Below are 15193 nucleotides of genomic sequence, written 5' to 3' on the forward strand. Positions count from 1 at the left end.
AAGGAAGGCGGGAATTATCTAAATTATTAAATAATTTTCAGGATATATTTAGTGATACAGGTACAGAAATTGGAGTTGCAAAAGGGGTTTATCATAAGATCAACACAGAGCAGGCCCGGCCAATAAAGCAACAACTCAGACGTCATCTCCCGGCACACCAAAAAGTTATCGCAAAACAGGTAGACGAAATGTTGGAGCAAGATGTGATTGAGCCATCTCATGGGCCTTGGTCTTCCAACATTGTCTTGGTAAAGATAAAAGACGGCTCCTATCGATGTTGTATTGATTACCGAAAATTAAATTTGTTAACAGTAAAGGACGCGTACCCACTTCCAAGAATAGACATGTGTCTAGACGCGATGTCAGGTGCGCGGTTGTTTCTACTCTGGATCTTAAATCATCTTATCACCAAATAGAAATGCATCCAGATGATAGGGATAAAACTGCTTTCGTCTGTAACAAAGGCATTTTTAGGTTCAAACGAATGCCGTTTGGGTTATGTAACGCTGGCGCTACTTTTCAGCGCTTGATGGATATAGTGCTTTCGGACTTGTGCCCGAATACATGTTTGGCATACATCGATGATATAATTGTATATTCTAATAATTTGCAGGATCATTTTTTTAGGTTAAAACAAGTTTTTAGCAGGTTAAGAAACACAGGACTGAAAATCAAGATAGAGAAATGTAGATTCCTCAAGGAAGCCGTTACATTCTTGGGGCATATTATCTCTTCGAAAGGAATAGCAACAGATCCGTCGAAAACGGAAGCTGTTCGGGACTGGCCCATACCAACTTCTTTGATGGATGTTAGAGAATTTTTAAGTTTAGCTGGATATTATCGACGTTTCAAAACCGTTGAACTTTCTCCTAAGGAACAAACAAAAATTCAGCTGGGGATTGGAGCAGCAAAAAGCTTTCGAAAATTTGAAGTCTGCGTTGACAACCGCACCGGTTTTAGCTATGCCACAAGACGATGGATCTTTTGTTCTGGACACTGATGCTTCTCAGCAAACTATTGGAGCAGTATTGTCGCAGTTGCAGGATGGCAAAGAAAAGGTAATTGCGTATGCTAGTCGAACCCTGAGTCGAGCTGAAGAAAATTATTGCACCACGCGAAAAGAGTTACTAACAGTCGTTTATTTTTTAAAATACTTCAAGCAATATTTGTTGGGTAGGCATTTTACCATCAGAACAGATCATGCACCGCTGACATGGTTGAGAAACACACCCGACCCTATTGGTCAACAGGCAAGATGGTTAGAACAAATGGAGGAGTTTGATTTTAATATTATCCACAGGGCAGGTCGAAACATGGTAATGCAAATGCCATGTCTCGGAAACCGTGATATTGAGGGTCAATATGCGGATAAAACAATCCAGGTTTTTGTTAAGTGGCTGCAGGAAAATGCTGCCAAACAGCCCTGGAACCTATGGGACCGCCTAGTGATCAAAGACGGAGTCTTATGTAGACGGTTCGAAATAACAGAGACTGGAGATGTGGTTTGGCAGGCCTGGGTGCCTGCAAATATGATTAACTCTGTATTATTAACTGCCCATACAGGAATGACAGGTGGACATTTAGGAGTGAATAAACTGAAAGAATCCATTCAACAAAGGTTTTACTGGCCAACATGGAAAACTGACGTTGAGATGTTTGTCAAGACGTGCGAGAAATGCTGTCGATATTACCGGGGTAAGCTACCACGGAAAGCAAAAATGAAAATAATGTTGTCGGGCATGCCATGGGAAAAATTAGCTCTATACATCACCGGGCCACATCCAAAATCGAAGAAGGGGCATATCTTTATACTAACGATTTTGGACCATTTTTCGAAGTGGGCAGAAGCATTTCCGATACGAAAGCACACAGCAGCTACAGTGTCTAAGGTCTTAACCACAGAAATTTTTCCGAGGTTTGGAATGCCGATGCAAATACTCACAGATCAGGGTAGGGAGTTTGAAAGCGAACTATTTACGACGCTTTTACATACTTTGAGAATTGAAAAGTTGAGGACATCCCCGTACAATCCATCATCCAATGGGGCGATAGAGCGATTCCACAAAACGCTTAATTCGATGCTGGCCAAAATTGTAGATTAATCCCAGAGTGATTGGGATGAACATTTACCACACGTTATAGCAGTGTACCGGGCAAGCGTACATTCGGCGACAGGGTTTACCCCAAATAGGTTATTTTTAGGGAGAGAAAACATGATGCCAGTGGATCTGGTGTATCGATTACTTAAAGAATCCAACATAGGTGAGACTTACCATGAATTTGTGAAACCATGAAGTGCTCAACCGGTCATTAGTAGCTCATCAATTGGCGCGGGAAAGGCTAAAGACAGGGACACTTTATAGGAAGTCATTGTATGATGCTAAGGTCAAAGTCCTGACTCTACGACCGGGAGACAAGGTGTGGTACCTGTACCCAAGATCATGGCAAGGCAAATCTCCAAAATGGGTCAGCCCATATATAGTGGATCATTTAATTCCTCCAGTCAATGCGGCGATAAAAAAAACGTCAGAGCTAAACCGTTTGTCGTCCACATAAATAAATTAAAATTGATTTGTTGATTAATTTTCGTTAATTTATTTTCATTTTTTTAGGCAGGATGAAACAGTACAGCAAATGTGGGAGAAGGATGTTGACACGCAACCACAAGAGACATTTCGACAGGTGCTCTGGAGCGGGAAACAGCGCATCAGATAGCCAGCTTGTGTCACTAGGACGGGCGATCCCGTATTTAGGAAACAGTACACCGGAGAAAGCGGTCAACGCTTTGAAATTATCTTTCCCGGGTATTCCGTCAAGTGAATTATAAAAAAGTTACGTAGTCGCAAGAGCATCAATGAGTGAACTGGTCGCAGCATTGACCCTGAGCTTCTCACTTGAAAATTGTGCTGAGGAACCGACACAACGAAAAAGATGGGCAAGCGAAGCTAGGCGGTGGGCGAACCAGTTCATAGCTTTCGAAATGCCCGATGAAGCCCACCAAGAAACATCACTGGGGTCAGTGCCCATGTCGAGTCACGTAGAAGTAGCGGGCGAAAGCTTGGTCGACACACCATGCTCAACTGCCAGACCGTCGCTGGTGGACTGGATACTGGAAGGCCAGGTTTACGAGGGCGAGACGTCCTTCCCTGTAGACCAGGTTTTGACGATAAGCACTCCAGCGTGGGCAAAGGAAGACAGCGACATACTCCCAGCATCAAGCCCAGCTGTACCGAATAAGAAGGGAAGAAAGAGGCCGTCCAGATGGGGCCCGGAATTGATGGCGATCAACGTCTCCAGTTTCGACGAGGAGCTTTGAAAGCAAACGTCGGGGCGACGTTCGATGGGGTGGGGGATGTTGGGAGGTTTTTTTTAGCGCGCATGTGGAATGAATGGCGCAAGTGTGTATGTTGGCGCGCATGTTGTGGTCAGGTGGGCAGTCTGGTCGAATGTCGTATGAATTGGTTTTGTATGCAGGTTGGTTGAATGTTGGTATGGCGCATATATGGTGAGTATGGTTGAGAATGAATGTTTCTCAGTTTGTTTAGAATGTGTTTGGTATATAAACCTTTGGACAATTGTAGAAAAAAAAGAAAGTTAGTGTTATAATTTGGTGTTTTGGAATAGCGTTGTGAATTAGTCTTTGGTTTTATCGTGGTCGTATTGGTCGGACGATTGTTTCTTGTTTTGGGATTTCATTTGTTACGGCTGGTAAAAATATTATAGAACATATATATATAAAAATAATATAGAACATTTAATTTAGTTGACTTTAGAAACATTTGCTTTAAAGAGTATTATTTTGTTTGCTTTAAAGAATATTATTTTGTTTGCTTTAAAGAATATTATTTTGTTTGCTTTAAAGAAGATTATTTTGTTTCTTTTATTTTTGGTTCATTAATAGAATTATTTCAGTTAGGCTTGGTTTGTCACTTTTAAAAACTAAAACATGTTTGAAGAAGACTTGCTAGCTGTTAATAGGGCCGGATTAACCGACCAGCAAGCAGGGCGCGATAATACTTCCGCCCGGCCCGTATTTTCCGACCCGGAAATAAAAAGTAGTGAAGAGGCGAATCCCGGCCAGAAGCAAGACTGCCTAGGCTGTTGATATTCGAGCGAAGGAAAAATTTCGCAGCGCGGTAAAAGTTCACAATAGTAATAATAGAAATAATAATAATAGTGCTGTCAATATTAATAAAAATAGTAATAATAATGGTAATTATGATAATGTTAATAATGGTAATAAAAATGGTAATGATAATTATATTGATGGTAACAAAAATATTGGTAATGGTAATGGTACTGGTAATAATAATGAGAATAAAAATGATAGTGGTGGTGATAATAATGATGGGGATAGTAATAATAATGCTAATAATAATTGTAATAGTAATTTTAGTAATGATAATCGTAATTGTTTTAGTCAATCAATCAATCTTCGTTTTGCGTCCAGAGACCCGGTTTCCCGAGGTAGGACATTGTTTTCTTTGCCATCAACTTTTTGCGCCAAATTAGACGATCAGTTGTATCCATTTCATTTAAATTTAGAGCTTTCATGTCTTGCTCGATTGTTTGCGACCAGGACTTCTTTAGACGGCCTTTGGGATGTGTGCCGGGTACTTCAACATCTGCAAGAGAAGTTATGGCACTGTTTCCACTTCGTTTGACATGACCAAACCACCACTTACGGTGTTGCCGGCATTCGTCCTTTATATCTTTATATCATCTAAACCAGCACGACGCAAGATTTTGGTAGATTTGATGTGATCCTTCAGACTAATTTGTTGCATCCATCGGAGCATTTTCATGTCGGTTCGTTGAAGTTGTTGTTCCAGTTTGGTTGTCATTGGCCATGTTTCTGCACCATATAACAACACCGGACGTATCATAGATTTATAAAGTCTTGATCGTAATGGTAGTGGGATATCACGCCGCATCAATATAGAGGCAAGGAGATGCCATTTATTCCAGGCTGCACGTATGCGTGCTCGAACGGCAGCTTCAGATGTTCTGGTACAATCCAGAACATCTCCTAGATATTGAAACAATGTGACTTTCTCTATTTTAATGGTTTCAAAAACAGTGCTATTTCGAATTTGTTGTTGTGGATTGATGCAAGCTTTGGTTTTGCTGATGTTGACTTTGAATCCATGATCGGCGAGTCTGGTGTTCCAATCTTCAAACATCTGTGCTGCATTCTGCTCAGACGTGGCTGTTAAAACGATATCATCAGGATATATTAGATACCAAATGTCACCAGTGCGTATCGGTTTTGTGATTTCTTCCATCACAGTTATAAATAACAGTGGACTGAAAATCGAGCCTTGGTGAACTCCAACGCCGATGTCAAATGCATCTGTGTTTCCAACCGTTGTGCTGACAAGAGTCTTAGTATTCGTATACATTTCCATCACAAGTCGAACAAGATATTCTGGAATGAGTTGTCGACGTAGACTTCACCTGATTGCTTCACAGGGAACTCGATCAAATGCTTTTTCAAGGTCTACAAAAATGTGTGATAGTTGTTGATGCTTTGCGAGGTACTTCTCTTGCAGTTGCCGAAGGATGTGAATTGCATCAATTGTTGATTTCCCCGCTAGAAAACCAAATTGATAATTTCCGATTGTGATGCACGACGTTAATCTTCTCTCAATGATTTTTTCGACAATTTTCAGGGAGTGTTCTAACAGACGTATACCCCAATATGATGAACAGTTCAATGGATCACCTTTGCCTTTGTATAGCGGGACTGTCATGCTATAGTTCCATTCAGTCGGCATTGAACAATTTCTCCACATTTCACGGCAAAGTTGTAGTAACGTTTGGATACCTGCAGTACCAGATGCTTTGATAATGTCATTTGTGAGTCCAGAGGGCCCTCTGCCTTTCCATCCTTCATAGCTTTCAGAGCTTCTGTAAGCTCCTTTACAGTGATGTCTGGAATCGGATCTTCGATGGGTGGAGTGTCAAAGTTAACATTGATGGGATTTGTTTCGTTTAACAGACGATTGAAGTATTCTCTCCACAGTAGCTTGATCTCATCTTGTTCAAGAGCTATCTCATTTTTGTCGTTTTTGATACATGAGGCACCAACTATGTCTTTTTTCGTACGCTTTGCTTATTTTGCTATACGATACAGAGATTTCATTTGTTCATCTTTGCTTTCAGTGAGCCACTCTCTGCACTGATCTGTCCGAGCCAGTGCAACTGTCTCTAACCATTTTTCAATGGTCAGGTATAAAAACTAAATTAAAAAATAAATATTATTATTTTATTTGTATCTATAGAGCCCCCAATATTAAATTAGATGTCTTTTTTAAAATTTTTTATGACCTGTTTAGTAATATACTCAAATTTGATACCAATGCAAATATTTATACCTTGGGTGACTTCAACATAAAGCTGGCTATTGATAGTTATGCTTCCCGGACTTTTCTGAATCTTTTAAGCGGTTTTGGCTTGCATCCAATTATAAATCGTCCAATTCGAAATATCCTACACCAGTTCGTCTATAATTGACAATATTTTTACAAATGATAGTGATTTTTACTTCAAATGATAGTGATTTTCACTTATAAGAACTCGAGTTATGAATATTGATAATTTGAAGAATGCAAATATTCTTCTATCAGCTGCAAAATGGTCAAATGACTGTGAGAATTCAGATATTGAGGACGATTATGAAAACTTTTTCCATACCTACATAAAATGTATTGATAAGGCGTGTCCAATAGTTATAAAAAATATCGGTTCAGGAAACCATGGATGGATGTCGAACTTTTCAATTGCTGCCAATATAAAAATAGTTTATATAAAACTTACTTAGCTAACCCAACTATCATTAATAAAAATATTTACAAAAACTATAAAAAAAACAATACATTAAACCAAAAATCAATAAAGAAAAAATATTTTTTTTGAAATAAATTTAAAAATTGTAAAAATAATAAAGAAAAATGATTTTTAATAAATGATATTAGTCCAACTTCAATAAAATCACATCTTTTTAAAGAAAACGATCTTTTAGAAGTAAAAATTAACGTAGTCAAAAAAATAAACAAATTTTTTATTGAGCAATGTAACAAACTAAACAGTGATTACCATTCTAACTTGACGTCAAGTCACATTAGATTAAACAACTTTGTCACTGATACATCGCCAAATGAAATAATCTCGATTGTTAATAAACTTTAGCTTAAAAATAGTTATGATTGTGACCTTCTTTCAACTAATTTTTAAAAAAACTATTCACCCAATTGCATATCTACTATCAAACTTAATTAACAAATCAATTAATAAAGGTAAAATTCCAAACAGATTATAAATAGCAAAAGTTTTACCAATTTTTAAGGGTGGCGACCACAAACAATATGAAAATTATAGGCCAACATCTATTTTATCAGTATTCTCTCAAATATTCGAAACAATTATGTTCAACAGAATTTGGAATTTTCTGATACTGAACAATGTAATAAATAAGCACCAGTATGGCTTCGTGCCAAAATCTTCGACTGAGAGAGCAATGACCGTATTATACGACTCTCTTTTAAAGAGCTATGAGATGAAACAAATTACTATTGGTGTGTTTATTGATTTGAAAAAAGCATTTCATTTAATTGATCACAACATCTTAATTTACAAGTTAACCAAATATGGGTTTCGAGGAACTATTTCCGATTGGCTTCAATCTTATCTTAAAAATTGAAAACAATATGTTTGTGTTGATGGTATCGAATCTTCACTTCTGGAAATAATATCGGGTGTCCCTCAGGGGTCTACTTTAGGACCTCTCTTGTTTATATTATTTGTAAATGACATTTTTTTTAGTATCGAACGTTTGCTCAACTATTTTATTTGCGGATGATACCACAATATTTTTTTATCTGGTAGTGATCCAGGATCACTGTTTTCAGATATGAACAATCAACTTGATGGATACCTTAATTAGTTCTCTGAAAACAAATTGATATTAAATGCAAAATATCGTCCTATTTGATCTTTAGTCCAAAAATAAATACATAAAACATTCAATTTGACAATATGACATTTCGCATTGGTGATTCTATTTTATCAAGAAAGAACTCAGTGAAATTTTTGGGAATCATAATTTAGTCTGATTTAAAATGAGATGAACGTGTGAATGCAGTATTGGTTAAAATTTATAAAATCACAGGCGTCATTTACAGGTCTCGTAACAAATTGAGTCATGATTCAATGTTGTCAGGGGCGTCTATCCCTCCTAAATGTTGGAGGCAAAAATCCCCCCCATGTCCGTCCGGCTCTATTTTATAATGTGTACTAAAAATGTGAACACACACACAACACAACTCTTTAATGTTCAACAATGTTTTTTCTGATAAGATAACAAAAACTTCTCTTATAAAGTTGAGTAAGTAAAATGAAAAAAAGAACAATTTTAAACAATGAAAATAAAAAAAATGCGATATATACAAATATAACTTCTGTCGAAATTTAATTAATATTTTTTAATTATACAACAGTTGAGACTTTAAAGACAGGCTTGACAATGCAATTTGCGTTATTATTTGATCATCAGAGAATGTTTGAAGAATATCTTTCTCTGCTGCTATTATCATTAATGCTGATAAATAATCATCTGCCATGGTAGACCTTAGGCGGTTCTTTATAAATTTCAGCTTACTTAAAGCTCTTTCTGCAGAGGTACTTGATAAAGCAAGAGAAGCAAATAATCTGTTTAGCATCAGCAAATTGCGGTAACCAGATAGTTGATGAAGAACATTAAGTAGTTTTATGAAACTGCAATTTTTCCAATTATTAGTATCATTAAGGGATAAGGGACCTCAGGTTTGCAGATGATATAGATCTGCTAGCATATAGTGCAGAGGGTCTACAGAAACTGATCGAGATGACGTACGATGGTGGAAGAAACCATGGACTACACATCAACAGCAGTAAGACAAAGATAATGATTTTGGAAGCAGGTGGAAACAATGATGAATTCCAGATAGGAGCAGAAAAGCTCGAACAAGTGAACCAATTTATATATCTGGGCAGCCTCATAACTGATGACAATAATTGTTCGAAAGAAAATGATAGCAATCGCGAGAGGAATGTTTGCATCTTTGAAAGTAATATTGAAAAACGGTAATGTATCTACAAAAACAAAAGTAAAGATCGTAGAAGCGTGTGTGTTTTCTACATTGATGTATGCATGTGAGGCTTGGAAGTTGAAGAAAAGAGACAAAGACAAACTGGAAGCATTCGAGATGCATTGTTATAGAAAGTTACTGGGAATCAGTTGGAGACAAAAGATAAGAAACGATGCCATAAGAAAACAACTTGAAAGACAAAAAACTATGTATGAAAGTGTCAAGGAAAGAAAGCTGGGTATCTTTGGGCACATCTGCAGAATGACAGACGACAGACTGATCAAAAAAGTACTGATGAGAAAGAGGGACTGGAAGAAAAAAGTTGGAAGACCTGTGAGGAAGTGGATGGATGATATCACGGAATGGACGGGGGTTGGAACATTGAGCTCAATGAAGATGGCGAGGGAAAAAAAGGATTTTGGAGAGATAGAAGAATACCATCGGCCTCAACGATCCTTTAAGGGATTACAGAGGATCATTGAATGAATGAATGAATTAGTATCATTCGTTTGGGCTTCTTTATATGCCATATTGTTATTGTCATCTTCTTCATCTGGTTTATCAGAAAATATTTACATGCCAGAGTCATAACCTGAACCTGCAGACAGGTTTTCAATCTTTTCGTCATTTTTTAGCAACGTGTATGCTTTTTTAAATTCGTTCAGTTCATTTGCAACATCCTCTGCGTTGACACTATACAGGTTACAAACAGTTCCTATTTCACTAGCCTTAACACAACGGTTGCTTAAAAGTGTTTTGGGAGTAAAAAGCGAAAGTTCTTTTAAAAAAACCAAATTTTGCTGCTCAAATCTACTTTTCATTTGTTGATTCACCTCATCTAAAATAATTAAAAAGCATTCATTTTTCATTTTATTTAATCCAACTGAACATTCGTCGCTGCAACGTTCATCAAACATTTTTTTTTCGTACGACGTCTTTCAAAATCAAAATCTGGGCTGATGCTATGTGCTGTTGCGAATGATTTCGATTCACTGCATATTGTTTTCCACGTCAAATCAGCATTTCTTCTTATGATGTCAAACTGATGAATGCAGTCTTTTATCAGTTCTGTTGCAGACGCCATGTCAATTGATATACACTGCACTGCTTTGTATACAGGACCAATAATATTATAAACCAATTTTAAAATTTTCATGCTAATTATCACACGGATGTTTTTCATTCTTTTACGAAGTCCAAGTGCAACAGTAACTGTTTTGCCGTCACTCAATGATGATTCAGCCAACTCGGATAGACTTGCTAATATTTCTGAATATCTTTTCATCACCGTTTCTACGGCTGATTCTGTGCTGTTCCAGCGAGTGGTTTGAACACGCTTTAATTGCATTTTATGCTGACAATTACTTTGAGAATTTTGGAATACAGCATTTCTGCGATGACCATTCATGAATGAATATAAATCTTCTAGCAGTCCTAGCGTATTTTTTTTATTTCATTACAGCATTTCATAACGCCATTCATCACTAAATTTAACCTGTGTGCATTGCACCAAATATAAATTGCTTTTTACACTCCTTTTGAATAAGAGTAGCCAATCCAGCCTACCGACGTCGCATGTTATCTACACCATCATAGCATTGACCTATCACCCATGACATATTAAAATTCAATTTAGTCAGAATATCAATAACTTCTCCTTTGAGTATCTTGCCCGATGTTTCTCCACAAGTAAAGACTTCCAACAATCTTTCAACTGAATGCAAATCTCCCATACTATTTATTTCTAGATATCTCAGCAAAAGAACATTTGCTTCCTTTTTACTAAAATCTTGTGTGCTATCAAAAATAAGACATGCCTTTTGTTGTTCTGCAATATTTGACACAATTTTCTGAACAATCATTCGTTTCATTGTTGTCAAAACAACTCGAACATTGCTGGAACTTAGAAAATTAACTGCCATTTTCTTTCTTAATCTATGTGATTCATCAACTTTCATCAGATATGCAGCAGCACTTGGATCCCGTTTAGATATTGTTCGAAAAAGATTTTAAACTTTCCTTTATTAGATGTTTTTCCACGAAAAGCTATCATTTCTTCACTTAGGTACTTAACACAATCTAAAATGCATACCATAACTTTTCTATTACTTAAATTATATCTTTTCTATTTCTCTCGATGAAGACATCTACGGCCAATCCTCTTTTCCAATTTATTTTTGCAATATCAGCTTCGCGATGCTCTGCACTTACTTCATGACAAATGATATCCCGCAAACCATTATGCCAATTATTAAAACCTGATGTTGTCCATACAACTGAACCTTTTGGGCCGGAAAACATAATACAAGTAATACAGTAAATTTTGTCAGTTTGTTTGCTGTAGGACAACCATTATCTTTTACATTTTGAGCCATCTGGCATTACACATTCAAACCATTCTTTTTGGAAACTGCGACCATCAGTAACAGGATAGGAATAGTCATTTGATTGATATACACCAAGTGCCAGGCATGTTGTTATTTCAGGTCTTTTCAATATTCGTCCATAAAACTGAGCTGCATCATTTTTGTCTAAAGCTAAGTTTAGATTTTCACAATAATTAAATTTATTTTCAATATTTTTTTCAACTAAACTATGAGCACTCAAGTTGGAATTGTTAGATTGAATCAAATCACAAACGTTGCTGTTGGATTCAGCTGCCTCTGTTGGCAAATATTCTTTAGCAACAACATCACCAATATCATCATCTGATTTTCTCATATCATTATTACTGCCTGCTGGTATTAAACTTGTAGATGGTGAATTAGTTTGGCTTGAGCTTTGTGGTTTCCATTTACCATAGATGTCTTTTACTGAAACAATGTCTTTTTTTATGTCTTCACCTCTGTAATAAAGATATTTGAATGGGTGTAAGAATTAAATGAAAGAAGACAACACAAATAAACGACGCTTTCAAATTATTTTTCAAAATCTGTTTAGTTTAGTTTAGTTAGATTTAAAGAATAACCTTGCATGCATGATCTTTTCTGCAATGCAAACTCCACTTATCTTGGCGAATGATCTTGCGACAACCGGGCTGCAAACATTTGTACTTACAAAAAAATTTCTGATCTCGAGGCATTGTTTAAAAAAAATTATTAATCCGGAATAAAAATTTAAATAAAACTAAAGCGACGCAAAATTGAATTCAAATATTCAATATTTATTTAATCAAAACAGACGAGAATATTTGGCTCCGCCCATGAAACTAAAAGTGATTTCGATGTAAACTCGTTGAAAATTTAAAACAGACGAGAATAATTGGCTCCGCCCATAAAATTAACTGAAAGTGATTTTGACGTAAACTAGTTGAAAGTTATTAATTTATAACAATGAGCGCGAAGTAACATAGTTATGTTGAAAATACGTATGTATGTTTCTAAATTGTTTAAAATGTTTGAATCTTTTTTTAATGTAACACAAAAAAATTCCCCCCTAGCTTAAAATGGAGGCAATTGCCTCTTCCCCCCCCTTCTGTAGACGCCCCTGAATGTTGTTATTATACTATTCCTTATGCTACCCCTATTTAAAATATGGTAATGTTTTGTAGGGATCCACGTACAGTTACTTGATAAATAAGTTAACAATAGCCCAAAAAAGATTCTTAAGAGTGTGCTTTACGATGAAGCGCTTAGACCACACGAGCGGTGTATATAAGTCACACAGGGTTCTCAGTATCGAGCAAATAAATATTTACCTAACATTGACGTTTATTTATAGGATATTAAATGATAAAAATTATAAATCAATCAAATCCCTTGTAAGTGTTTCATTGAGCACAAGACAACAAGGGGCTATTAGCGTATCGAATAGTAGAACTAATTTAGGTAACAGGAATTGGACTGTGAGAGGTAGTAAATTATGGAATTCTATGGGCCTATATAAAAGATGTTTTGTTAATTATAAACATTTTTAAATATTTTTGAAAGGCAATTTTTTCATTACATAATATTATTTTTATTTTCGTACAATTTATCAATATTTTGAAAAATCTTTTTTCAATAGTTTAATGTTATATTACTGTCTGTTTGAGTATCTATTATTATACGATTTAAGTTCCACACGATGTAATGTTATATAAAGAGTTTTATGTAATCAATTTTTGTTATCATTGATATTTGTCGCGATCTTTGTTATTCATAAACTGTTTTTTTGGTTGAAATTTTAATTCTGTTCCAATTTTGATTAGCTCATTGTTATATCTTGCACAGTTATAGTCAAGATGGTCTGCACATACATCAGTATTTTTTATCTCCTGTCCTTTTGTCAAATAAATACTGAAAAAAAATACAATATTCTATAAATTCTACCGAATATGTTTCCGAATTCATGCTGCAAATAAGACCATATTTCGATTCCGAATGATTCATCATCAGTGCAATTTAATTTATATAGGAAAAAAATATTCACTTTGTCAAAGTGAACTTAGATTGTCGGATTTCTTTATTGGCTGGTTCATCTTCGATGGTTTCCTTTTCTTCATAATAATATTATATATATATATATATATATATATATATATATATGTATGTATATGTATATATAAAAGTGTGTACTTACCGTATATATATATATATATATATTTATTTATTATATTTATATATGTGTGGAGATCACTAGAAGTTATGAAGTGGACATGATGGACATATATATATATATATATATATATATATATATATATATATATATATATATGTATATATATATATGTTCGTTTGATATATATATATATATATATATATATACTAATTACAGAGGAAATAAGAAATGCAATAATCTTTCTAATGATAATGATAACTTCATTGCCAACTATAACATCATTAATAACAACAACAATAACAGTAATCTTAATATTGATAACGATAACAACAACAATAATATCAACAATAATCAAAATAATCACTATAACAATATTATTCATAATATTAATAATTATAACGAAAGCATTGTAAACAACAACAACGATGAAGTCATTAATAACAACAATAATCCAAATACTAATCACAACATCATTGTCAGCAACTTTAGTAACCAAAACAACACCTACTACAATAACGCCAATAATAATAACAATAACAATACTACCAACAGCATCCACAACAATAATAATAATAATGATAAAGATATTATTCTATATTACCGCAACATCATGTCCACTTCATATAAAACAGATGAAAACATTTTAAGAAAACTAATTTACAACAATATCAAACCCGTCAATCCCAATTGCAAAGTTAAGTTAAGAATATATTATAAAAACGCCAAAACGTCAAACATGATAATCAAAAATAACTGTCAACCCAACAACAATTCCATCATGAAAAATAGTCATCTTATATATGAATTTTCCTGTCCCATTGGTAACTGTGTGCACCAAACTTTTTCATATATAGAAATGACCACCACTCAACTTTCTCGTCGACTTACCATGCACAAAAGAGAGGGTGCGATCAAATCTCATATAGAAACAACACATAATACAACATTAACACGTTCAATTCTCGACAATAACACAAATTTTCTTTACAAAAACTCCAATTCTTTCACCTTAAAGATAGCCGAAGCCATATTAATAGAAATAAAAAATCCAAAATTAAATGTTCAGCTACAAAGTATAACAGTACTTCCGACCCACAAACAGTTTTCTAAACTAATTAATAATTCTCTCACCACCAATAACAACAATAACAACCACGTTACCACCAACAACAACCATGTTACTACCAACAACAATGTAAACCATGTTAGAGATGCCAACGACCATGACAACAGCACCAACAATAATGTTAATAATTGCAGCAACAACACCAATACCAATATTAACAACAACAACATCATCATTGTCAATAACAACAACAATAACAACAGCAGCAACAACAACAACAATAGTAATAATAATAACAATGATAATAACAATGACAATGATAATAATATAAACTTGGAAACATGAATATTGTAGTATGATGATATGGCTGATTTTTGCTTTTTATTTTTTTGATTTACTTTATGGTCGTTTTTTCAGCAATTTTTAAAATTTTAATTTATTTTGTTTAATTCTAATATAT

General features: G+C 34.9%; 3 protein-coding genes across 3 annotated transcripts in view; 1 reads left to right on the forward strand and 2 right to left on the reverse strand.

Moving 5' to 3' along the window:
* The window catches only part of HELRODRAFT_160141 (hypothetical protein), a gene marked incomplete at both ends in the record, with an annotated part of 6662 nt that extends 3346 nt beyond the window's left edge, over positions 1-3316 (forward strand). The window contains 4 exons of the mRNA XM_009017148.1: positions 42-141; positions 2297-2539; positions 2613-2816; positions 2874-3316. Coding sequence (XP_009015396.1) covers positions 42-141; positions 2297-2539; positions 2613-2816; positions 2874-3316 — 990 coding nt within the window. The remainder of the gene's footprint in view (positions 1-41; positions 142-2296; positions 2540-2612; positions 2817-2873) is intronic.
* Positions 3317-10002: 6686 nt separating this feature from the next.
* HELRODRAFT_160142 (hypothetical protein) lies at positions 10003-11050 on the reverse strand (the record flags this gene model as incomplete). Its single annotated transcript, XM_009017149.1, has 3 exons — positions 10003-10562; positions 10624-10690; positions 10781-11050. The coding sequence occupies 3 exons, from the start codon at positions 11048-11050 to the stop codon at positions 10003-10005; spliced, it is 897 nt and encodes a 298-aa protein (XP_009015397.1).
* Positions 11051-11237: 187 nt separating this feature from the next.
* Positions 11238-12210, reverse strand: HELRODRAFT_160143 (hypothetical protein; the record flags this gene model as incomplete). Its single annotated transcript, XM_009017150.1, has 4 exons — positions 11238-11410; positions 11492-11877; positions 11972-11973; positions 12097-12210. 4 exons carry the CDS (start codon positions 12208-12210, stop codon positions 11238-11240), a joined length of 675 nt encoding a protein of 224 aa, XP_009015398.1.
* Between the last annotated feature and the right edge of the window lie 2983 nt (positions 12211-15193).

This window comes from Helobdella robusta (assembly GCF_000326865.2).
Source record: "Helobdella robusta unplaced genomic scaffold HELROscaffold_2, whole genome shotgun sequence".
NCBI lineage: Eukaryota > Metazoa > Annelida > Clitellata > Rhynchobdellida > Glossiphoniidae > Helobdella > Helobdella robusta.